The 27,249-nt window shown below is 36.3% G+C and overlaps 2 protein-coding genes and 1 pseudogene across 3 annotated transcripts; 2 read left to right on the top strand and 1 right to left on the bottom strand.

The window, feature by feature from the left end:
• The first annotated feature begins 3,237 nt into the window (after positions 1 to 3,237).
• LOC121980399 (transcription factor MYBC1-like) lies at positions 3,238 to 5,821 on the top strand. The gene is made up of 2 exons (XM_042532418.1): positions 3,238 to 4,287; positions 5,481 to 5,821. Exon 1 carries the CDS (start codon positions 3,412 to 3,414, stop codon positions 4,273 to 4,275), a length of 864 nt encoding a protein of 287 aa, XP_042388352.1. The 5' UTR covers positions 3,238 to 3,411; the 3' UTR covers positions 4,276 to 4,287; positions 5,481 to 5,821.
• A 2,650-nt stretch (positions 5,822 to 8,471) lies between these two features.
• LOC121980398 overlaps positions 8,472 to 27,249 on the top strand; it is a 19,205-nt pseudogene continuing 427 nt past the window's right edge.
• Positions 14,970 to 25,868, bottom strand: LOC121980397 (protein NETWORKED 2D-like). 2 transcript variants are annotated; one of them, XM_042532417.1, is made up of 3 exons: positions 25,776 to 25,868; positions 25,529 to 25,650; positions 14,970 to 17,732 (listed from the first exon to the last, which is right to left on the bottom strand). In XM_042532417.1, the coding sequence occupies exon 3, from the start codon at positions 17,728 to 17,730 to the stop codon at positions 14,974 to 14,976; it is 2,757 nt and encodes a 918-aa protein (XP_042388351.1). In that variant the 5' UTR covers positions 17,731 to 17,732; positions 25,529 to 25,650; positions 25,776 to 25,868; the 3' UTR covers positions 14,970 to 14,973. The 2 variants fall into 2 exon arrangements, with proteins under 2 accessions (XP_042388351.1, XP_042388350.1); XM_042532416.1 differs by lacking the exon at positions 25,776 to 25,868 and having other exon boundaries at positions 25,529 to 25,737.

Raw genomic sequence — 27,249 nt, 5'->3', positions numbered from 1 at the left:
TTCTTTATTATGATTTTTTTTTTAAAAAAATCATCTGAAATTTATTAATTTGTGTGTACTTAGATAGATTTGGATCACTATTAGATTTTTCAAATGATTAATCAGATATTTAATAATATATTTAAAATTCAAATCTCAATTAAAGTGAATTTAAGAACACTAGGTGCTTGGATGAGCTGAACGCTTCTCGATTTATTTTAGTGGTTTGTGAAAAATTTTCATGGGGCCGGATCAATCATCTCCAAGACTAATTGGTTTGAAGAGCCAGAGATCTAGATTATTAAAAAAAAAACTATTACCCATTTCAAGAGGCACGATGCGATAGTAAAAGGTAGGGATGGACTCCCATGCAACGAGGGTTCAAAACTCACATAGGGTAACTCATTTGCATATAGTATTTGAATTACTCGTTGATACATAAAATAATGGATGACCACGGTGATAGGGCGGAAACGATAATCAAGATGAAGTGGTAGTCAAAAATTAGGAGGAAGTGGCGGTCAATGTTAGGGATTACGGCCCAAGCAGCCCACTCCTCTACTCTAAGTTGACTTTACGTTGGCCGGACTTCTAGGGCTCAGTCTTCTCACTTCTCATGGACAAGACTCCCAATCTAATCCTGGTCGACTTTACACCGGTCGGACTCTCAACCTAGTCCCAGCCGGTCTTAGCCAGTCGAACCTCCAAGTCTCAATCTCCTCACTTTTCATGAGCAAGACTCTCAATCTAATCTCGGTCGGCTTTACGCCAGTTGGACTCCCAACCTAATGTTGCCCGATTCTTAGCTGGTCGAACCTCTAGGGCTCAATCCCCTCACTTCTTACGGGTAAGGTTCCCAATCTAATTCGGCCGGCTTTACGCCAGTCGGACTCACAACCTAATCCCAGTTGGTTCTTAGCCGATCAGACTTCCAAGGCTCAGTCCTCTTATTTCTCATGAGCAAGACTCCTAATATAATCCCGGTCGGCTTTACACCGGTTAGACTCCCAACCTAATATCGGTCGGTTCTTAATCGGTCAGACCTCCAAGACTCAGTCCCATCATTTCTCCTGGATACCATCCCAGCCTTACTTCCGGTTGACTTCTTAGCTGGTTAGACCCCCGGGGGACAACGTTATCAGAGAATTACAACAACTTGTCAGAGAATGACAGCTATTTATTAGAGAACATTCCAATACTCTACCACATACAAACTACGGAATCTTCCTCTACTCAATGGAAGTCCGACTTACATCCTCTTTCACCCAATACCCTTTGACATTCGACATTCTCTGATACCTTATGATTACGAAGGTTACAAAAACTAATATAAAAAGGGATGTCCTCTTCGTTGACCAAGTATATGCTTTACAGTAGTCTTATTTATGCGCACGTATTTACGGTTCTTCATCTTTTTCTTGTTTGGCTTCTCTTCTGACTTGAGCGTTGGAGGGCCTGCGCTAGAGGCTTCTTCACTGGTTCTCGCTCTTACGCTTCCGAGTGCTTGGTTTGTGGTGTTCGCAGGGTTGTGGGTACCATCGACGATCCTCTCCTCCAAGTCCCAGATTCCTCTCTCCGTCAACATTCTTGCCATCATCACCAGTACTCTCATTTGACTCAACTTTTGGACAGGATCACTCATGCACTAGGACCAATCTGTGCTTTTCGAATTTATCCGATGGCTAATGGAAAACTTTCTTGTCGTTAGACCGATTATCTCTAGAATTAGTGGGTCGAAGAGTTGGATATCTGTTATGAAAAAAATATTACCCATTTCACGAGACAAGATGCGGTGGTAAGAGGTAGGATGAGTTTCCATTCAATGAGCATTTAAAACTCACATAAGATACCTCATACGCTTATAATGGTCGAATTACTTGTGATACTGGACCGTCCACTAGGATCTATCTGTATTTCACGGATTTATTCTAATGATAAATGGAAATTTTTTAAGGTCAAATCGATCACCTCTAAAATTAGTCGATTCAAAGAGTTGATTATCTATTTTTAAAAAAACTATTACCCGTTTCACATGCTCAATTTTTAAAATACTCAAATCGCATAGTATATTCCCAAAATACTATCCATTAGTTAATTTCGTTCCAAATTAACTGATGAATTTAAATAACTCTAAATCACTTCAAATCAATAGCATAAATTGAGAATAAAATTTTAAACTCGTTAAGAATATATATAATTTAGAAAAGCCCGTCTAAATTTAATTCATCATTCTCAATTGAAGTAATCTTAAAAATACATTAAGAAATTTTTTAAAAATATATAATAATTTTGATTTGAAGTGAAGTGATTGTTTGGAACGAAATATCAATCAGTTTACGACGAAATTAATTGATAGAGTGGAGGAATATTTCAAGAATATTATATGCCATTTGTATATTTTGAAATTTAGATACGAATGGAGTTATGGAAATTTGATCGTCAAATTTCCTTTCCTTTTCAATCCATACCAATCCAGACGGAATCCTTTGGTTCCATTATGGACCATAAATGATCATTAATTCATTTGAATAAATCCTATCTGATGAAGATCATTCAAATAAATCAATGATCGAACGATCCCTGGATCGCAAAGGACGATCAAAAGATCTACTGTCATACCAATCAGGACACTCAGTCAACGCTCACCGGTGCCGAGCTCGCACCTTACCCTCTCTTCTCTTCGCGTTTGAAAAAAATAAAAATAAAAATAAAATAAAAACCTCCACCTGTCCGTCACAACCAACCAACTATTTTTATTTTAAGCACGCCACCACATTCTCATTCCTCCTCATCTCCAACTCTACCGTACAAATAAATACATAACATATCGCATAAATTCCTTTCACTTCTTAACTATTTAATGAAAATTGATCCATTATTTATTTTCCTTTATATAATTTATTATTATTATTTTATATTATTGGAGAGAGTAAATTAAAAAAATTAAAATTAATCATCTTTTGAGAGAATAATTTCTCAATTTTTTTTTACCGAAATTCAATCTTAACTATATGATGACCAACTCGACATCATTTAAAGCTACTTCATGCTTGAGTGGACCCCAACCCAACGAGAGGACGAGCGACCAGAGCTCGTGGAACTGGCCGGGGCGGGTTGGTTAATCGCGTCGAAATAACATGGAAGTATGGAACGAATCACACCAACACTTTCCCAGTTCCGCATACGATGATACACGGATCTTGTACCCGCCTCTGCTTTGCGGTGAACCCCACATGAAGGACGACTCTGTGCCCATTAGAAAAGCGGTACGTTCGATAGTAAGAGTAATTGTCCGAAGAAATATCCACCTCGAACTCCTCTGCTCCCTTATCGTTCCCTCGTCGTCGACGACGCCGCCGCCGCCGCCGCCGCTGCCGCCGCCTCCTCTCCAGTTTTTTTTCTCTCTCTCTCTCTCAATTTTCGATTCTGCCGATGAGGCAACAAATAGCGGAAGAAGAAGAAGAAGAAGAAGAAGCCAAATGCTTCGCTCGATGGGACTGGGAGGAGCAGCTCCCTTCGCCCCACGAGCTGGTGCCCCTTTCGCAGTGCCTCATCGCTCCTGACCTCGCCATCGCCTTCGACATTCCTTCCTCTTCCTCTGCTGCTGCTTCCTCCTTTACCCCGTCCGCTGACCATCGTCTTCCAGGCCGCCAGGATGAGACCGACCTAGACGCCTTCGGCGGTGGAGGGGAGGAGGATCCGGAGCAGCCGCGGACGCTGAAGCGGCCGAGGCTGGTGTGGACGCCTCAGCTACACAAGCGGTTTGTGGATGCCGTCGCGCATCTGGGCATCGCCAACGCCGTGCCCAAGACCATCATGCAGATCATGGGCGTCGAGGGCCTCACCCGCGAGAACGTGGCGAGCCACCTCCAGAAGTACCGGCTCTACCTCAAGCGCGTGCAGATGCAAGGCCTGGCCGCGGCCGCCGCCAATCCCTCCCCTTCCCCCGCGACGCACCCGTTTCTTGGCCCCGCGGCGCCGACGGCGGATCCCTGCTTGCCTTACATGCCCGTGGCGATGCTGCAGCAGCACCACGAGAAAATGGATCCAATGCAGCAGTACTACTACCATCAGAACCAATTGGGGCATTTTGGCCCCGGATTACTGAGCCGACCTGCACAGGCGCCACACGTAGCCCGTCAAACGGAAGGAATTAGGCCTGGGATGGTGTTTATGCCGGCGCCGGCACACTTCCCTCCTTTACCGAATGATTTAGATTGGAGGAGAAAGGGCGAAGATGATGCTGACAATGGCGGTTCCAGAAACAAGGAGCTAACGCTTTTCCCAACTGGATAACTCTTGATTCAGGTATTCTCCTTTCTCATGGTTACAATTTACACTCTTGTTGGCCAACCATCTTTGCTTTCTTCTGCTTGTTGTTCCTGTGAATTCCGTCTCTTTGTCGAACATTGTGGACACTGAATGCTGGGACAAGGATGGTTCATATTGCTAATTAACACAATCATTACTGTGATGTTAACTACCTGTTCTTACCTAGTTTTGCTGACCATAAGATAAGTCAAGGCAAATCATGCATCAAAGCTTCATCCTTGAGGAGCACTTTAGGCTTTCTAGTTCCGAAACCTCTGCTTTCAGCCAGAAGGTGCTTCTTGAATATCCTAGGCAGTACCGGCCGAGTTACCCACTCGCACGGACAGCCCGTTAGTAGGTCATATGAGTGTGGTGCAGGCTTGTACAACCAATGCAAATAGTGTGAGATTGAGGGAGTAGTGTTAGATCAGTCTGAGCTAGAGTTGTATCCAAGGAGTTGAGAAGTGTTGCACCAGGGAACAATTTGACTGTTTGGCAGTTGTTGCATGTGACAAGGAGTGAAGAAGCTCCTACGTCGATGGACCTATGAAACAGGGAGTTTCTAGTTGTGTGTCAAGGGATAGTTTCTCCAACTTAGACATCCTCTAGCTTACTTTCGGCCATTTTCTCAACCTTTTACCCATTTCGATCCATTAATCCTCAAAATATCAACCTAGAACTCTGCCGTAGCTTGTCTTCTCACCTAAATTCATGAGGTATACTTAAAGAGTTAAATTCAACTCTATTTCTGTCAAACACTTGCGATTCGGGCAACCTAAGCCATCAAATTTCCATCCAATCTACCCAGGAAGAACTGAATTCGGATTGACGAATTCAACTCAACCTAGCCACAATTCATCTGAATTTCTCTCAGATTATAATAGTTAGCAGACTTTCTTAGTTTATTGTAACTTTATCACGACTGTAGTCAAGTTATTTGTTTGCTGTTGACCTATTATTCTTCTCTTCAGTTGGTAGTTTCAGGTTGTGAGTTCTATATTTCAGGATGAAAAATTATAAGAATAGTGTATGCCTAGATGTTCATATTCATTGTTCGAAACGTTATTCAGTTTCGACTGCCTACATATTCTGTTGCGTTTTAGTGATGATGAATTTAGGAATAGTTAGAAGTTTTATTTCCTTATCTAGATGTTAGAACCATTTTCATTTTAGATTCTTAATCCAAACAGAACTCCTTGAGATACGGCTTGAGGGAGTTGGCATCTTTGCATGAAAATGTTCTTCTAGTCGATCAACCTCGGTGATTCTTTGTTCATGAATCCAAGGATGAAGACAGATAAATTGATGAGATCCGAAAATATCAGCAACTTTGACATGAATGAGTGAAGCATTTCTCTTCAGTAATGCAAAGGCCAATTTGCTGGAGATAATTTGAGGTTTTTGATGAAAAAACTTACAATCCAAACAATTGAATCCAATTATGAGGCCATACTTCTATGTTAACATTTCGATATCATTGTATATATGTTTTAAAATGATTTGCATATACAATAGCTCTTGATTCAAACAACTTGATATGGTATTTTTACTCTTCTTGCCTCGTGCCTTTGGATGTTTCCTTCTAAGGGAGTCGGGTGAGTTTGGCATCGGCCAAAGCATAGATCCTAATAAACTGTAAAGGTTTGTCGATTGTATATTAATATGATTCATGCCTCAATTCGGGGCTCATAGTCGTACGAGTACAAGTAGTGTAAAACTTGTGTTCGAGTCGCCCAAGAGGGACTTTAGTTATGGAATGTGAGTCAATTGAGTTCATCTATGGTGGATGTAGTTCGGCTAAGGTGCATGACAGCGTGAGTTAAAATGGGTTGAGGTTGTAATTTGATGGGATAAGGAATTCTAGTGTTGTAGGATTTGCAACTGCTTGTATATGTAGAGTTACTCCTACAAGCTACACCACAAAGAATTTTTTTGTGACTAATATTCCCTAAACCCTATATACACATATATAAAGCAATTGGGTGTTCATTTGTTAATCTTTTCGTCAAAATAGAGCTTAAAAGACCTCAGCAATAACTTCTTAGACTTGTTGAAATCGACATCTTCAACCATGAAACTCATTGATGGCACTTATCGCACGGGTGAAACTCAATGAAAAACTGATTGAATTGGATCAGCTAACTCATTGCCTAAACCTTAAAACCTATATACACACATACAAAGCACTCAAGTGTTCATTTGTTAATCTTTTCGTCAAAATAGTGCTTAAAAGACCTCAGCAATAACTTCTTAGACTACTTGTAGTTGACATCTTCAACTAGGAAACTCATTGATGGTGCTTATCGCCCGGGTGAAATTCAGTGAAAAACTGATCGAATTGGACCGGCCGACTCATTGGTTAAACCCTAAACCCTACAACACTTGAGTGTTCATTCATTAATCTTTTTGTCAAAATAGAGCTTAAAAGACCTGACCAATAACTTCTTATAGTTGACATCTTCATGAAACTCATTGATGGCGTTCATCGCATAGGTGAAATTCAATGAAAAACTAATGGAATTGGACCGGCTGACTCATTGGTTAAACCTGGACTTGAAGGCTGAACCAAGTTGAAGGAAAACCGGATTGTCAAACAGGGAAAATCTGGCTATATGTACACAAATATAAAAAAATATATAAAACGGCTAAATTCATCAATTTTGCTATGTGATCGTTTTAAAATTTGAATTGAAACTTTATTAAATACAAAAAAATGTCATATAAACCATGTTTTTCTAAACAATCAATTTCAGCACATAATTAATTTTTAAAGATTTTTTTTTAAAAAAATAACTTTTTCCCAAGGGAGTTCGATGCAAAGGATATATTGTGAAAGACAAACAACCTCAATAGCTATTAATAAAATAAAAACATGGAACTAATGGTAAGGTAAGGTAAAAGAACTAAGTTGAGTGGAATTTGTGGTGTTTAAATTTATTTAATAAAATAATTGAGTCAAGTTTAAAATGAATTAAGTTGTTAAAATAGTTATTAAAATATAGCTTGATTTATTTTACGAACTTAGCTTAGTTCGTTTAGATATTATTAAATTTTTAATTTAAATTTATTTGAATATTTATTTATTTTAGAATTTTAAGTTTATTTGATTGCTTATTAAATTTGAGAATACCAGCTCTATTTTAAGTTTATTTATTCATTATGTTGTCGATAATTTTACTGGTGAATATGATTCACCAATTTTATTCATAAAATAAATTCATAATCCCTATTGTTGAAGCTTACTCTTTTCTTGACCCTTGGGGTTTTTTGGATTTATATTTGTCGCTAGTCGAAAATTTTTGTAAGGTCAAATTAGTCAAATTAAAAATTAATTGGTTCGAATAATTAGATAGCTATATGTATATATAAGGATGTCAAAAATGAATCTGACTTGATGACCAAACCAAAATCGATCTGAAAAAATCAGATTCAGATTGGAGGGTTTTCGAATTAGAATTTTTGAGTCAAGTTCGGTGGACTGGGGTGGACCCAAATTTAAGTTTTAATGATTTTTTATATTAAATTAAATTTTACTTTAAAAATTAAGATATTTTTATGTATATTAATATTATGATAATAATGAAGTATTAAAATAAAAATAAAAAATTATAGAAAAAATAATTAAAAATTTACTTTAAATTAGATTATTCAACTTAAGTTGGAGGGTTCGGATTTAAGAACTTCAAATTATATTTAAATTCTAGTTGAAATTTTTTATAAATGTTTTTTTTTAAAATTTGATTCGAATCTTATCTTATTTATTCAAAATGACATCCTATAAAAAAAAATGATAGATCTTATTTATTCGAAATGATATTCTATAAGAAAAATGATATCCTCAACCAAATAATCATAAGTGGATCTGAATTTATAGGTATATTTTTAAATATTTTGTTAAGATTTTTTACATATCATTGCTCCCCTTATAATATATTACATTAAATTTGTGGATGAATATTTTATTTATTTATTTATTTACAGTCCTATTCAACTACGGTATAATATTTTAAAATTATGAGATAATATTTTAAAATTAATTTAATGAACTAACTTGCTTTTTCCTCTACAACATCAACTAACTTAAAAATAGCACGGCTTACACGTCAATCTGAATCTCCAAGTCAACTTTTATTACCCCTGATGGAAAATAAATTATTATTTATTAAAAAAAACAATAAAGATTGGAAAGAGATGCTTGTCATTTCGCTCAATCAAGCGTTTCGTGGTTCTTTGTCGTTACCGTTCTCCCTTCCCGTGCCCGTCGTTATTTCTCCACCCAACACTCCAGTTGATCTTCCTCAACCCTCTCCTTCTTCGTTTTCGCCGCCGGGGATCTGAGTCGGAGAGAGAGGTATGGGATTCTCACCTTGCTCCTTTCTCCTTGTTCCCTTGCTTCTTCACCGCAAGTTCTACTAGCTTCAATTCGTGCGTTGATTTTGACTAGATCTGCTTTGAGTTTAATTTCTTTTAAAGCTGATCGATCTTTTCTTTAGTGAAACTGTGAAAGTCAGATTTTTACGGGCTTGAAGATTTCCTCAAATTCTCCGTTCGATTAAAGACGATTCATATTTGCTGCAATTAGTAGTTTTTTTTTACCCTTTCAATTAGTTGGCGATTCTAAAATTTTGAGGCTTCTCTTCTCTTTTGTTTTTGCACTCCTTCCTCGCTTTGATTCTTTTTGTTTACTACCTTTCGAGTTTGGCTTTCTTATTTGCTCTTTAATTGTCTTGTGTTTTCCCCACAAAGAATCGAAGTTCGGTATTAGTATTTTGAAACATTTGATTGTTGTTGCATTAGCATATTCATTCTATTCCAACAACATCTCAAACAAGTTCTGGCTTCACATACAGCTATTGCATTTGTTGTCTTTTAAAAAATTGTATGGAAACAGGGGATAGGCTTCAAAATGCCATTTTCTCTTTTGGTATTTGAGCAGTCTACTATATCGCGAAAGACTAAGAACTAATTGTTGTTTGACCTAGTTAATACTAGACATTTGTATGATTGCTAAGGATATCATGAAACAAATTAATAATCTAGCAATTTTCTGTTTCTTGATACTACAACTATTCAATAGGCTGTAGGGTGTTTTGGTTTGTAAGCATAATCAATGCAAGAATATGATCATCCAAAAACTTAATGATGATCTCCAGTAGATATGAATAAAAACCATGGTTTTTAAGTAACACTGTTTCAATTATTCATTTACTGACTAAGAAATTATTTTGTCATGAGGGAGTCTAACTTCACTTGTTCATAGGCTATTTATCTTATCATTGAGAAGGTTAAAAAAAATTAATGCACTTGTACTCATTAATCTGTTTTGCTTTTTTACATCTACTGAAGATACATATACTCAACCTGTCGTTTGTTATTTAATGGCAGGGAGTTTAAGTATTGAGGAGATGGGTGTAAGCCAAGCTACAAAGATTGCACTGGCTGTTTCTTTTTTTGGAATATTGTCTTTCATTTTTGGTGTAATTGCGGAAAATAAAAAGGTCTTTTTAATCTCCTTACTATGTTTGAGATTTTATAGGCATTCTTCAGCTCAGAAATCCTCCGGTTTTCTCTGTCAACCCTTTTTATTGAAAGACAATTGTTTCTATTCATCAAGTTATTTTTCTTTTAAAGGCTGTATATGTTGTAATCGCGTCATAGCTATGTTCATTTTTTTTTCATGTCCCAAATTTTGATTATTCATGTGACTCATTTTTTCGTTGTTATAGCCAGCTTCTGGAACTCCAATTCAAGGGAAGGGTGTGGTCATCTGCAAGTTTCGAATGATCCAACAATCGGTTTGGGAAGTTTATCGGTTGTGACTCTCTTTTAGCTGCTTTAGCAGGGCATGTTGCTGTCTATTTTCCATACAAAGGAAAGACAGTTCCAGTTCAAGCTTTATCATGAGTGTTTCACTGGTTATATTCTTCATTATTGCAGAGTAAGATGACTTTTTCATGCACTAATAGGGTTCTTTGATGAAACCTAAGTTGGGTGGGTGTGGATCCATGTTTTTTTTTTTTTGCATCTAGAGCTCGTATTACAGATACTGTTAGTTGGAATTTTAGCTGTTAGAAACTCTTTTTTTATGTCATATGGTTGATTAACTCCTCGATTGCTTCTCTCGTACACATGAGGTTACCTGTCGTTTGGCTTGCTCTTTCTGTGTTCTCAATCACATGATGAGAATTTTTCTCATAAAATTCCTAGTTTCATTGTTTTTTAATCAAAGATAGCTTAAAGTCAAGCCCTGGAATTGTGTACTAAAACAGATATACATTTCTCAATGGTATGGTAAGTCCTACAGTTGCAATTTCTCATTCGACAACCTTCTATCCAACAATATTAAAAGTTGGAGTTTTCATTTATGGTCTTTAACTTCCAACTGTTCTTACACTATGTGACCTTCATTATAAAACTCTCATAGCTAGTGTTGTTGATTCAGAGTTGTCTCGGGTGTGGCACTTGGGATGATGTTGTGGGCTACTATCACAGAAGGCCTTCACCGTTCGCGCAATGTCCACTATAATCTCGATACAGAGTGTTTGACTGCCAAGACTGGCCTATTTGGTGGAGCAGCATTCCTTGCCCTTGATGCCTCCCTCATTTGGCTTGTGTGCCAGATTCTGACACTAAATGCAAGAGCTGATTATTTGGAGGAGGATGACTCGAAGGGAGAATATGGGCAGGTTTACGTGACCGAGATGGAGACCAATGGTGCTGCACATCCAGCACCTTAGTTAAGGGGAATGAAAAAGTGCACTTCTTCGTCTTAGAAGTTAAGACACTTGTCTTTGGGTTTCTGTTTATCGTGTCGGTTGGGTATCGATCGCACTGTGTTGTAAGATGTTCCTACATTTCCCAGTTCTGAATGGTTGTTCTATAATGGAATTATGAACTCATTAACATGGTAGCATTGTTCTGGAAACAAGATTGGTAAAGTTAGTTCCCTTTTGAATACAATGTTCTTGTTTAACAAACAATGCAACTTTCCTTCAGATCACTGCCTTCTCTATTTTTTTTTTCTTTGTATCTGGACTAAATTGTTTATGTTGGCGTTCTAAAATTGAAAATTAAAAATATAATTCAGATTCATTTTTAGTTGATATGAAATTTATATTTTTTTTTATCAATTTAAATAATATGACACTTACTATAATGTAGACTCCATCATACCCATTTTGTTTTTTATTTTATTTTTTAAAATTTATTTAAATATAAATAATAGTTATCACCATGGAATCAAGACCTGAATCATAATCGACAATTTTAAACCATGAATTATAACCGCCTTCGGTGATTAAAATTAAGGATCGAGATTTTTTAAACTATCAAACGGCAATTTCAAACCATCAAACGGTTGATTTTAAACCGTGGTATTGTTGGAGTTGAAGATCAGATAAACTAGCCTGAAAAGGGCCAAATCTTTACTTTAAAATTGTGAATTTTTGGCTTACTTCTTATCCATTTTTTTTTTCATAATTTTATTGATTTCTAGTTGCTGTTTGATTTTCATATATATCTTTTAATAATGTACAAGGCAAATTTATTTTGAATGATTTATATTATTTTGCACTAACAAATTCTCTTGTGTATATTCTTTCATGCTTGATATGAACATGGCAACTTAGGGAGAGGCAGGCACCTGGTATTGCTAAAGTGGAACTGGGGTGTTGGTGGAGCCATCATTTGTAAGATCCCAGCCAGGGTCTTTACTTGCTCCATCAGATCTGTGGAAACTTCAAAGTACTAAAAACTCCTCACATAAGCTCATGATTAGTGATTTGGTTCGCATGAGGTGTTGTCATCATGAGATCTAGGGTTCGAATCTCAGCAAAGTCAAGGTAAATACCTCTCTTATGTGCTAGTTACTATTCCAAAGACTAGTAGCCGCCCGTGATTTACCTCCTCCGTGTTGACCCTGGGACGAGTTGGCAGGAGCACTGGGACGAGCGTATTCGTCTTTTGCCACCATAATTAGTGATTTGGTTTGTCTTCTGGTTAAATATTTATGTAGACTGATCTGCTTAGCAACTCTTATAGTATCATCAGTAGTATCTGTTAGTGTAGTTGACACTAATAATCAATTTTGAATTTTAATAAATGATAAATAGATTAAAATTAGATGTGTTATGATACCAAGTGTGCAGGACTTGACTGGTCTGACATTAGGTTGAAATCCAACTAGTCTGAAAAAGTTGATAGCTGGTGCAGAAATCCAGATAAGTAAGGAGTGACCTGATATTTGACGGGAAGTCTGACTGGGTCCGCGGGACCTGACAGCTGGCCGAAGTCCAATTGGATTTTCAGACTTGACAATTGGCGGGAAGACCTGGTGCACCTTAAGGAGTCAAGCGATTCTGCATAATAAGTAAGGTAAGTCACTGGAGGAGAGTATTCCAGTGAGGAGGAGTCTCATTTGAGGACTTTAGGTGCATATCCAATTTAGGTCCATTTCAGAAATCTAAATTGAGACTCTGGCTAGATCCTGGTCTTGGAGAGACGGGATATAATTACTAAACTGTTTGTTTTTATTGTACTAACTTCGTCTTGCAGGGTATACTATGTTTTGTTGGACTAACACATTTTGTAAGGCGAAAGGAGCACAAAATGCCTTGGATGAACAGTACCCAAGACGCCTTCTATTCGAAGGAGCAGGGCTATGGAAGACGCTTTCAGTCAGATAACATAACATAGAAAACCCCAGTGACGATAAGAGCCAGTTTTTAGGGGATAAGAGTTGATATTGAAGGCGCCTTCAATGATGTTGCACCTTTCATCCCCTTTAAAAGGGCTATTCGACCAAGGCTTTAAAGACAACTCTTCTATAAGCTTCTACGCGTTCATTCGACGTTCCAACTGCTCTGACTTCGTGTTGCTACTCTGCTACGACACTACTACGCCCGACTACCGTTAAGAAGTCATCCAACACTGACCTTGATCCGTTAAAACTAAAAGTGTTGGGTAACGAAGTTTCCTTGTGTACTTAATTACTATAGGATCGGAAAGAACGCTAGAGGGGGAGAGGGAGGTGAATAGCGATCGTCGAAAATTTGATTTTAAAATAGATATGCAACGGAAGAATAAGAAGCAATGCTAACACAACCAAGTTTTTACTTGGTTTGGAACCTTCGACGACTCCTACTCCCAGACTCGCATTCGTCGAGTGTTTTCGTTGGGCAATCCACTAATAGTTCGAAATGGTTACAAATTGCAAGTACAAGAACTATATATAAAAATTACCGACAATAAAAGAATTAATTAAAACTAAAGTCCGGTTGTCGGTGGAGCGTAGCAGCGTTGCGGGAGCCTTTTCGGAGCACCTAGTAGAAGAGAAAGTCGTTGCAATTATTGTACTGAAGCTCCGGGTCGAAGGCATTTAAATAGGTCCATTCCGCGCACCTGGACCACCTGGCTCGGTCAATCGACGCGCTCCACGTAAGCTTGTGGATCAATTTTTGAGTCCGAGCACCTGGACCCAGTCCGGACGCCCAGACCGCCTAGGCGCCCATAGCCCTGCCTAGGTGAGCCTTGTCCGGACGCCCAGACCCCTTTTCTTCAGCCTTTCCACCTGCAAGAAAAGGTTAGTCCAAGCAATCAAAAAAATATATTTTATCCTACAAAACAGAGTTAGCACAACATAATAGATTATGAGTAGTAATTAGATCCTGTCTCCTCGAGACCAGGATCTAATTAAGGTCTCAGCTTAGGTTTCCCAAATGGACTTAAATTGGACTAACGCCTTACCTTTACTTACCACTTGCAGTCACTCGACTTGCCTCTGACTCATCTGGTCTTCCCCGCCAGTTGTCAGGTCCGCAGACCCAACTGGACTTCGGCCGATTGTCAGGTCCCATGGACCCAACCAGACTTTCCGCCAGAATCGGGCCCCGTGGACCTATCTAGACTTCGCACCAACTATCAAACCTCGCGGACCTAGCTAGATTTCCCACCAGCTATCGGGCCCAGCGGACCTAACTGGATTTCAGCCTGGTGTCAGGTTCTTCAGACTAGTCAACTCCTGCACACTTGGTAGAAGCGTTAGACAAACAACCCATCTAACTTTAACTTATTTGTCATACATTAAAACCAGACTATTAGTGCAACCTGCACCAACAATTACCGCTTAAAGGAAAGTATAGCTTGTTACACCTTTTCTATTCTTTTTATTGTACTCGATCCTCTCTTCTGGCAGTTCCGGAAGAGGTCTTTAGTGGATTACTCGTCGATAGGTCCACTGGACACGAGTCTTGGAGTAGGAGTCACCGAAGGCTTCGAACCAAGTAAAATCGAGCGAGTTCGCATACTTGTGTTTTTTGCTTTCTATTTCTGTGTTTAATTCCGCTACGTACTTTTGATTTTAAAAAAAATATAAATTTTCTAAAACCACTTGATTCACCACCTCTCACGTGTGTAACAATTCTTCAGTATCTCTCTGGGCAGCACCTAAATCACAATAATAAAGCATCCAAATCATCTCGTTGCAATTTGGCAGTGATCCTGATGATTGATGTAGAAAGAATTCACTTGTTCATATCACCATCACAATTCATGAACATACCTGCGCTAATGATAGCATAAACATGCTGTTGCAGCCTGTTCAAAGCAAACCAATCTTTTTTCTCACAAGACTAGAGCACAACTAGTAACATCAATATAACTAACAAGGAACTATCTGTTATCCATTTAACGAAATCCTGCCCTCAGATCACTAAAATTTCTTTGATATGCTGGATTAAGGCATGCAAATACGGATTCTTTTTTAGGCTTGGGACCAAAAAGGAAGAACCTTAATGGTACTCTACTAGGTGTTCTAGTCCTACTGTGGAAATGCTTAAAGGGATGAGGGTGGTTATTTATCAATCGAGGCAGCTCAAGATGCACATGAAGTTTAGTCAATTCTTTCTCAACTTCTGCCTGAAGACGCGTAACATGTTTGTGTCCCGCTTGTAGCTCATTTGCAACTTTGTTGTTCTCTAGCTGCATGTTGAGAACTTCTCCTTGGAACTTTGCAGCCTGACAAGGAGAAAGCTGGAATTCTTCAGATTGTTGATTTGGTTCGGTAGCTCTGTTGATCTCCTCTTGTATGCTACAAAGAGATAAGAACCTAATTTCTAGCTCATCTCTTAAAAATATACTTTGTTCCAGCCATACTTGGAGTTCAGTCTTCAGTTCTCTTAGCTTCGAGACTACGGGGACAGAGTCTGATTGAGGAACTTGATCATTGAAGGTTCCATTGCTTGCTCCTTGGGCTATAACATCCTTCATGCTCTTGATATCAGTTTGTACATTTTCAAATTGAGCTTGCAGTTCTTGAATGTGCTGAAATGATGAACTGAACCTTAGCCAAAACTGTAAGTTCTCTTCAAGTAAATCATCCATGCCTCTTCTGAACTTCTCTTCAATAGGTGAACTGTCCTTTGGCTTGTCATTGAACTGCAGATTTATATGTTCTGTAATCAGGCCTCCTGGTTCTCCAATAAATTTAGTTTTGCATGTTCTTGTGGTTGATGTAATATTTGCATCATCGATCATCTGAGAACATTGAAGGTTTGCATTATCTATGTTAAACTTAGGGAAGCACGACAAGCTTTCAAGATTTCTGTGACTAGACTCTCCAGCTTCAGATGGAATCTTGACATTTGGATTCATCTTTGAAGATTCAATCTGTTGTTTTAGCAATTGTATTTCCTCATCTTTCATAGCGCTGGCATTCTTTAACTCCTGTAACAGTGTCATTATTTCACTGTGATAGTTTCCATTTTTCTTCTCTACTTCAGATAGCTTTTTCTTTGTTTCTTTGTAGCTTTGAAGGATTGACGTGTACTCAGCTAACAGAATTTTCTCTCTACCTTCCAAACTATTTAAAAGTAGTTGGTACAAGTCAACAGAAATCTCTTTCTCCTCGAGTTGAGCTTCTTGGTCAGTATCAGTATGTGTGCTGTTATCAAAGTTAACACCTGTTCCTGATGAGTCTTTGAACATGTACTCATTTTGCTCAGTTAGGTTTCCAGCCGAACAATTGCTACTAATATCAGAGCCCGTATAGAGTTTTGTGTGGTCTTTGATAGAGTGTTCTTCAGTTACATGAATCTCTTGGAATGAATTTTCATTTTGGTCATGAATTTCGGTCACTTCCTTGTCCTCACATTCTATCAGTTCATCACTAGATAAAATCTCATCCTCCAAGCATCCACTCTCAATGTGTTCATCGTCTTCTTGGGAAGGAGACTGCTGCATCTTTCCTGAAATATCAACCAAACTACCATAGGTTTTGTTAAGATTTTGACACAGAATAATTTCTTCGTCTTGGACATTTTTTCCAAGAATTTCTACTATATTTAACTGCTCTTCAGCTTGCTTTAGCTTGTTACTTGTTCCATTCGATTCATTAATCAGAATCATCTTTTCCTCTTCCAAGCCTAACAGATGTTTCTCAAGCTCATTGTTTTCCAAATGCAGTCTATGGATCTTTGCAGTTTGTTGTGAAACTGCGAGTTCTAAACTGGTGATTCTGCTAACAAGCTCATTAATTTTTTCTGCAACATCCTCAACAGAATTATCAGGGTCTCTTTCTAGATATATCTTTAGTTTCTCGCAAAGCGACTGCAGCGGTATCCTCTCTTTGTTGAAAGAAAAACTCTTTTCATCCTCATTTAATATAGTAGACTTCTTCTGTGTCTTTTCATTAGCATTGTCTGTGTTCTCAACTTGAAATTTGCCCAACTCCCTCTTGAGACCCAACAATTTCTCTCTAGCAGCCTTAATTCTACTTGACTCAAGTTTTTCCTGTTCCATTGATTTGTTCTGATGTTCATGCAAATTGAATATAGCATCCTCACAGGACTTAAGTGTTGTTGCTGTCATTAATGCCCAGGCTTCATTATCTTCGATAACCGCACTAGCGCTGAACTCATCTTCCAGACAGTAAACATCCTCTTGCATCTCCACAATCTTCTTCTCAATCTCCCAATATTTAGCGACCCCACTCTCATATGAGCTCTTGATGAATTCTTTCTCAGTCTGAAGTACAAGTATCTCCTTCTGAAGCTTAATTATCTCTTCTTGTGCCTTTTTTCTATTAACTGGAGTTTTCATGGATGGTTGGCTTTCCCCCCTTCTTTTATTTAGTAAGCCATCTACTGTTGGCTTATGAATCTTTCTGGGATCAATTGGAGTAATCGCTTTTGGATTTTCATCCTCCTCTTCCAGCATTGCATATTGGACTTGATCCGGAAAAGCAGTTGCTATGGTATGATTTGCTTTGTGCAGCTCGCCGGAAATGTGATCATATCTTTCTGCCAATCCTCTGTATTCCCGGTAGGCTTCTTCAACTGAGCTTATCAACTCTGGCCTCCTTTTGAAGTACATCTCTGCTCTCTTAGAGAAGGAGTCAGCATCTACTTCAATTATCTTGAGCATAGCTTTCACTCTACCATCCATTTCTGTAAGTTAAGCCAATAAATGCCAGACTAAGATCTGCATTTGGAGAGTTACTATCACAAGAATCCATGTTTCAGAAGAGAGCGCACTCTACAAGTTTACATGAAAATTATAAATTTGAGTAGTTTACGATCATTAAGTTACGCAGGTTTGTGAAGTGATGAAGCTGTAGCCTTCTTAAGGTTGGTTTGATACTTATCAAAACTATGGATAGAATGACGAGAGAAGTTTGAAATGAAAAGTTTGTGAATTAATGTTATAAATGTAGACTTTAATACCAAATAAGATCAAGGCAGTAATATTAATGCTTTGAGGTCTAAAGGTAGAGGTGAAACTTATATAAAAGAGTTAGTTTAAAGAAGAGATGTTTAGAATATTCCCAAAGTTGTACAAATTAAGAAACTATTAATATGTATAAAGGAACTAAAATTGAGGGAAACAACAGTCATAGATACAACAAAGGCTAAAAGCATTTGATAAGTTTTATAAAAGGTTAAGAACTAGGGACAAGGAAAAAGATATTGTCAGATTGTAAAGTTAGGACAGGAAAATAAAGAGACTTAGGTAATATTAGATATATTTATGAATCAATTTGGCTTTATGTCTAAACAACTAATAGAAAAGAGCACAGTGAAATGAAGATGCATTTACATATAATTGTTATCAACTTAGAAAAAGAATGACTCAGTCTTTTGAATTTCGATAACTATTGTGGTAGGTTTAAAGAAGAAAAGAAAATCTAGTAACTTTGCTTAAGGACAGCATAGGGGAGCCCCAAAAGGCTATCTCATTCTATCAGTATCAAAATAAGGTACGTATTTCTAAATCAAAATGGGTCCTCAATATAAGCAGAGTCTAAAGTTTAGTCGCATGAGTGTGCCCTATATTGAATTCCAATATTACATTACTCCAAAGGGCAAATTAATCTACTCAAGTTCTTTCATGAGCTAGAGGCTTAATCTATGTTTGATGGTGAATATTACGAAAAGGAACTTGGAATGAGTTTATTAATCAAATTCTATTCCTTACAAGAATTGATTACTCCAATTACTACAACTACACTATCATGCTTTGACTCAAGAGAGCTAGTATTCACACACCTCTATACCTCTTGTTGGGGAAATGATGTTCCCCTTGTGGTTGGGTTTAACTACTGTATGTTGATGCAAGATTTGAAATCTCGAGCCGAACCGAAGTTTTGATCCCCAGTTGGCTTGAGAAGTTGTATGTGTGTGCCAAGTGTCATATGTAGGAGGTGTGTCAAACACTAGAAAGGAGAATAAGGGGGAAGGAGAGGAGGAAGAACCTACTTCATTTCAGGACATTAAGGAGGAGGATGATAGGGGAAGGAGAGGAGATGACTTAAAATATCAAAATCAATCAATAAGTGTTAAGAATATTAATCTAGGAATATCGTTGAAAATAATAATAATAATAATATATGTAAAATTTACAAAGCAAAATAAAAATCTTTCTTCTAGTCATTATAGAATTGGCTTAGATTTTGCCTCCAAGTTCGTCCTTAAAATGTTGCAAGTATAGTTGATTATAAGAAGCATCAAATCTACATGTATAGAAACACCACTCTATAATTTTGGTAGTCTTAGGATGAGTGTGACGTCCTTCATTGTGAAAATTACCTGGGCGTCTGGGAAGATGAAACATGTGACTTTTATGTTATTAATTTGGATTTAAAGTGGTCTAAATTGGAAAGGAGCATAAAGAATGATTCCAAAAGGTTGAGGTATTACAAAGTTATGTTGGTTATGTTTGTTTGTGTTAGACTAGTTTGGGTCCATTTGATCGTTTTCTCCAAAATTGCTACATGAACTTAAATTGGTATGAATTGAAAAGGGAAGACATAGAAAGAGTCCATAGGGTATAGGTAATACAAAAGAGGTTCATATTTAAGCTTTGGGCAGTTTGGATCCATGTAATAATTTTAAATAAACTTGCTACATAAACTTAAATTGTTCACAATTGTAAAACAAAGGCATTGCATGAGTATAGGGAACAAAAATAAACCCTAAAACTTCTCATGATGACATAAAACTCTAAAACCCTAAACTAGGAAATGAATCAAGTTTGCCACTAATGTTTGAAGAACTAGTAATGGCATTCCTTGCAGTTAAATCTCATTGAGACCCTGAGAGAATTTCACCGATAAGCACAACAACAAGTTGGCAACAAGCATCAGCAAAACATAACAGCAATGGTACCACAATAGTGTTAGTGATTTGTGAGAATATTTGGTAATGATGGGTTAGAGCGGCCTATCAATTGGCCTTCCAGCCCATTTGCTTGGGGCAAGCAGCTGAGGATGCAACAATTTAGGCAAGTTCAAAGGGCTATATATGTTAGAAAGCACAAAGTGGAGCACCTTTTTGATAAGAAATAAAAAAAAGTGTCCATTTGAAGATTCAGTAAAAAAAAATGGCTCCCTTTTGATCATTGCCATATTTTAATCATATATCCTTGACCCCTTTCGATGGATTGTGGCCAAGCCGGTAGGGATTAGGATCAACTTAGGTTGTTCCCAATTTGACACAGCTCATCCTAATGTAGTCTAACACACTGACCTAATCTTCTATCCTGCACCTAAATAAGTTGGGCACACCTCTAATGAATGATGCTTATGTTAAATAAATGAAATGCGTTCATATATGAAATATTTTCTCACCTTTATATCTCTAGCTGCTCATTTGAGCCATAAATCTTCCACCTAGACCAGGTTCGTTGGAACAGGCGTGGAACAGTCGGAATGGGTGTTCTAACATGAGAACACTTCATGTCATGCTAATTTTCCCGTAAATAACATCGGTTGTTGCAGGATGGTGTTTTTGGTTGTTATAATGGCAAAAAAAGATTGGAACGGAACGCAACGGCGCGGCTTGGGACTTTGGATTCTTTTTTACGGTTTTGTTTGCTTTTAAAGCAGATGTGACCTTTTCTTTGTATTTGTTTTTTTAATGTTTTCTTTGTATTTAAAAAAAAGGACAAATTTGAAATGCATCGCATCATGTCTAATCACTATCTTTTTTTCAATGTTACTGATCTATCATCAACCATACATAAATCTATTAACATTTGAACATATTCATTCCTTACTGTCATTAGCTAAGCTCCTTCACAGTCATTAACTAAGCTCCTTCGTTTGATTTATTCGACCATCATTTCCAACATATTCAGCAAACAATCTTGTTTAAGGTAAGTTTTTGCATTTTTTTAGTTTATCTACTTAGTTATTAAGAATTCTTTATTATATAACAATAAAATCTTAAATGTTCAATATGTGTTCTCATTATCATGATTCTTGAATTATCGGTACTTTAAACACCAATTATAAGTAGAGTCATCAATTTGGGTTGGGTTTGTCGGATTGACCCGCTTCGCCAGACAATTTAAGCGGGTTGAATTGAAATTGTATCAACTCATTTAAAGGGGGTCTAAGCCATTTGACTTGCCTAGGCCCGTGACCGGTGCGAGTCTGTCCACAATGGGCTTGGGTTGGCCCATGGGTTGAGAAAAAAAATTCTCCAAAGCTGAAAATTAAAGTGGAAAATTCAATGAGCTCGTGGGTTTGACACGCCTAATCCATAACCCATGAACTTAAAATTTTTAATCTTTTCTATATATTATTTTTATTATTATTTTATTTTTTATGGGCTCGTGAGTTGGCCAACGTAACCCGCAACCCTCCTTGGATTGGGTTAGGGATTTCTCAATCCACCAAGATGATCTGTCTCGCCAAATGGCCGACTCACTATGGGTTGACTCACCCTGCTATGGGTCGGCTCTAATTATATGCTTAAAGATCTAATTATGAATAAATAATAGTTTATTATGTGAGTTTATAAAAAGTTTATGAGTCAAAATTATGTATCATTATTTATTTATTTAGAATAGCACCAAACCTTGATATTGGTTGGCAATTTGGTCAAATGGTGGGTGATAACCCTAAAATAATATGATGTAAATTTTGTGTAAAAGTTATGATTGGAGGAATTACGAGATTAAGATAGCATATTGCACATGTTACTAGAAATATCGAGGCATGTCACAAAGTTCCTAAGGAAATATCATCAATGTTACGAAAACATCTCAAGACTCTAAGGCAAGTACAAGTTTAATGCAAAGAAAAAAAAACAAATAACCTTAGAGTCAATTACACAAAACATGTGTATTAGAAAGTGGTAGTAGTGGTGAAGATGACGTAGAAGATATAGAAAATCTAGACTTAAAGACATCAAAGAATGTCGTAAAACAAGAGCCATTCAAAAGGAGATGCGTAATCGCTATGATAAAGGTAAACAATGTATAAATAATATTTTAAATTCGTGTGTACATATCTTATCAAGTTAATATACTTAACTACTCCAAATTTTATAATCATAAGATTTTCTTCTACAAGTTCTTTGTATGGCTTAGATTTCGATTTGAGAAATGGGATGTCTTGAAGCTTTAGTGTAGGAGAGGATTCTTGATTACCATCAAAAGGAATTGACTCCTTTATGTTTCCCACAAAACATAAAAGTATCAAAAACTGGTTTGGTATTGAAAAAGTAAAAGATGTTGGTAAGACAATATCAAAATGGTTCATATATAATGTTATTTCATTTAATGCAACAGATAGTGGTCCATACGATCATCCATGATAAATCCCTTTGGTGAGGTGGAACAATAATAAAGGTCCCACATGACGCTAAATTGGTGGTGTTTATTTACAAGAGGAGATGGATGAGATAAATGAATATTTAAGCACTTTAAGATCAAAATGATCAAAGTATTGATGCACAATAATGTGTGATGATTGGAGCACACACAACAAGCATCCAATCATAAATTTTATGATATATTATGACCACAACATGGAATTTCATAGTTTTGTTAATTGCACCAACAAAGCAAAGACAATTGATTTTATTTTATCTTTGTTAAATAAAATTATTTATGAAATCAGGGAGGAAAATGTTGTGCAAGTGGTTACAGACAGCAAAGGTGCAATTAAGGCCACTGGTGCCAAATTGAAGATAGAAAAACCGCACTTGTTTTGGTATCCTTGTGCAACACATTATATCAACCTTATGCTAGAAGAGGTTGGCAAGATGACGAATGTAAAGCAATAAAGTTGTGAATTTGATGAAGACATTTACAAATGACCGTGAATTATTGAGACTTGGAATAACCCGATTTGCGACAGAATTTATTTCAATTGAAAGTCTTGTTCGATATCCTTCAGATTTAAAAAGAATGTGCACTTTTGGTCTGGTGATTGAGAAGCATACAATAACACAAGCAAAAGAAGGAAAGAGGTAGAAAAAATGCAAACATCATTATAGATGGAAGATTTTGGAAGAGGGTTTGTGCTATTTGTGTTGCAATTAAACCATTAGTAAAAGTTTTGAAATTAGTTGACAAAGATAAAAAAACCCAACAATGTCAATTATCTACGAAGCAATGGAAAGAGCAAAAAAGGCAATAAAAGATACTACCGGAAATTGGCAATCATACTAGAATATTATTGATAATCGATGGTACAATCAATTACACCAACACCTACATGATGTAGGTAACCATATAATGTATATAAATTAAATTGTAAAATGTTGTATGTGACAATATAATTTATTTGTTTAAATTGTAGAGTACAAAGTATGTCATCGAAATCATTTACAAATTCCTCATTTCTAATTTCTTATTATCTTCTTGATATTTTAACATATTTCCTAAACTCATTACTTCAATATTCTAGAATTTGTGTTTATAATGATGAAGTTAAACGAGAATTAAAGGTTCTAATCAAAAGACTAAAACAGACTTAAATGCACAATCTTCATCAATTAGTGAGGTAAAATTTTTTCCAAACACAAATAATAATTATTTATTTTTTCTTCTCTTTTTTCAAAATAAATTATTCACAAACCAAATAGGTGAATTTGGGTCTACACTAGCAAAAATGACATTTTAAAAAAAGTATACTGGAATTTGAACTTAAATTTTATAAATATTAAGTATAATGGTGGAGCGATTATGGTGAAGATGCCCCACACCTTCAAAAATTGCAATCAAAGTTCTAAATCAAACATTCTCCTCTTTGAGATGTGAAAGAAATTGGAGTACATGATCTCTTATACACAAAAGCTTCGTAATTGCTTGGCTATCAAAAGTTGAACAAATTAGTTTATGTTCACTACAATATGCGACTTAGGGTACGAAACATGATGTGTAGAAAGAAGATGAAGATTTTTATAGACCTCAATCACGTTTTTCATGATGATGGCATCTTAAATAAATGAACAAGAGATTATGATTTGGCATGGTTAGATCAAGCACTTCAAGCATCGATGTTGAAGAACACAACACAACTACAAACATTCAAAGTCATTAAAGAAAGAAGAATATTGTAGGAAAGTCAACACAACCGAAAGGAAAAGAGTTTTATCAATAGAGGGATAGTGATGAAAGTGACGACGGTGATGATTCAAATGATGGACATAATCAACAAACTCATGGTGAACATCATGGTCATCAAAGTCATCAAGATGATTAACTTGACACTGGTATGACATGGGCAAAAGGTCATGTAGATTATTATGCAACACAAGATACTGATCATGGATATCGGCCACGGATTGAAACAACATCACTTTTTGGCAAGTTTATGAGAACTCCTGATGCTGATAATAAAGAAGATTAGATTGCATCTTCACAACAATATATGAGTGAACGTATGAAATATCTGCTTTTGGGAGGGAACCAATGAATTCTAGTAAGAGATGATTATGGATCAAAAAGTTATAATTGGAGTCTCAAGATATTGAGCATGGTCCAATTGGATATCAATCAAGTGGATATGGATACTATGGTAGTGATATCCTAACACAATTCATTTGATAGATCATCTAATTATTCACCATCCTATATAAGTGGAATTAGACATCATGGATTTGAGGATTATTTTGATAATGCGCAGAATGTAATTCCCGATTATTCGACATCTCTTTGGAGCAATATTGGGCATCATAGAATCGCAAGTGCTACTAGTAGTTCTATTGGGTATCAAGTTTTGGATATTACAATCGTCGTGACAAAACATTATTACAAAGTCAATCATCTAATTCTGAATATCTTTCATCAACTCAATCAAATGAATATCCATATGGATAATTTAATGTTAATTTATATCGACCCCCATATATTGGAGATCAATTTAATCAACGTGATACTCAAGAGAATATAATGAAGGTTTGGTACCTTCTCATTACTCTTCATGGTATTAGCTCTGATTAGGTATAATTTTATTGTATTTGGTTCATTATATTATTATTGTATGATCATTATGTACTAAAGTATTTATTTTTATGGCTCCATGTATTTTATTTTTTATTACTAATGTAATATACATAAATATTATTAATTCTCTATTTTTTATATATATATTTTTTTATAAATCTGCGCCGCAGCCATTCTTGAGAACCCTGACCTAGACCATTGTGGATTCCATATTTTAAAAATATAAGAAGAAATCAAGAAAAAGATCGCCTTTTTTAATCTGAAAATGGATGATCTGAGCCTTTTTTTACAGATACATAGTCTCAGATTCACGTCTACTTTAGATATTTGAATATCAGATTCACTCCACTGGTATTGATCTGTAACCTTTTACTTCGGCAAATCAGCAAACACAAAGAAGTAGCAGAAAACTTGCTTTAGCAGAGGAACGTAGTAAAATTAACTTGCAAGGTCAGTAAACAAAATCACACGATCGAGAGCTAAAAAAAAAAGGAGGAAATCAGACCTTGGAGGTTGTTGTCGAGCCACTTCGACTGCTTCGTCCTGACGTGTCCCGCCCACCATCATGAGTAAGCATTGCTGGTAGCTCTCTGCAACATCCTCAACTCCGATCACCCTCTCGAGTCACTTTCTTCCGCGCAACAAGGATCGAATCAACAAAGGATCGGAGGAGAAGAAGAAGAAGATGATAATGTATGGCTGCGCGATCAGATAAAAAAAAAAGAAAAAAAAAAGAGGAATTTGTAACTGACGAGGAAGAGGCGAAGATATCATCCAAAATGCTCGAAGACTCTGTTTCTTCGGCCGAAGTGGAAGGAGCAATCAATCGCCAGTTTGCATCGCACGTCTAGAATTCTTCGTCCTTGAAAATAAATAAGTTTTCGTGCTTGCCACTAAATCTTTAAAAGGTGGTTACCGTTTCAATAACTTTTGATGTCACAGGCTACGATTAGAAAGGTAATTATTATTGTAAAATAATTTTATTATTTTATCACACATTAATATTTTATATTTTATTTGATATCTTCTATAAACGCACCCATAATAATAGATATTTACGGGGATATTTCTTTAAATACCTTCAACCTCAAATATTTCTGTTGTAGGGATATTATGATAGAGTTATGTGTTTCTCTCTCTTTATTTTTTTTAATAAAAAAACTAAAAAATATATTTAATGGTAGAATTTAAAATATTTGATAGTGGAGTATTTAATAGGGGTCATAAATATTTGGTTTGTCTAATATTTGATTATTGAGATTTAGGATATTTGATGAATGAGATATTTTGTTGATGATGTGTATGTGAGGACTACAAATATTTGGGATAAATATTTGATCTTATTATGGATGCTCTAAATAATAATCAAAATATACATTACTAGATTAGGGTTTGATACGATGTCCAATCCCTGTGTTCGACTCTAGTAGCTCGATGAGTGTGTGGGGGTGTCCAAAAGTGATCCGGACATCCGAAAGTCCAAGTATGTCACGCATGGAGTCACTGATGTAGGAGAATCCGTAGATTATTATTATTATTTTTAGTAATTTTCATCTTTTTGAAATTTAAGATATTTTTGCCAATTTGGTAGTATTTTATGTTTTTTTTTTATAATTTATGTTTTTTTATATTCTGAGTTCCTTTAAAATTAATAGAATTGTGAATCAATTAATAGTTATTTTTTTTTTAATTTCTTTCATTTCTTTACCCGATAGGACTTGTAATTTATATATTAAGATTTTTTTTTTCTTTTATTTAGAGTTTAAGGTCTAGAGTCTATAAACACATACATATATCTATTTGAGGAGCAATCCTCTATTCTTAATAAAAGTTTTTTTTTTTGTGATTTATCTTCTTGTCTTTTCCTCAATTCCGTCTTTTTGTCAGTCCACAAGATAATTGCTATCCTATCTGACATGAGTTGGTATCAAAGCAGATCATATATGATGAAAGATCATCGTAGTCATGGTCACGGTAGGCAAATTTTGATGGAGGAAGCTAAGCACCATGAAAGACGATTGAGGAATGATGATTTATATATTGGATAAAACAATCTGTTGCCGGAGATTTTTGGAGACTTAGCTAAATTTAAAATTATAGAATCTAAATTCAACTTACAAACGAGATGATATGAGCGGATAGTCTCAAGCTGCAGTAGGGGTTGATTTTTGCAACGTGCCGAAGAGCAGCTGATCGAACTCAGTCGTCGAGCGGGCAGATCTACTG

This window comes from Zingiber officinale, chromosome 5A (assembly GCF_018446385.1).
Source record: "Zingiber officinale cultivar Zhangliang chromosome 5A, Zo_v1.1, whole genome shotgun sequence".
In the NCBI taxonomy this organism is placed as follows: Eukaryota; Viridiplantae; Streptophyta; class Magnoliopsida; order Zingiberales; family Zingiberaceae; genus Zingiber; species Zingiber officinale.
This window is presented reverse-complemented; position numbering and strand designations above follow the sequence as displayed.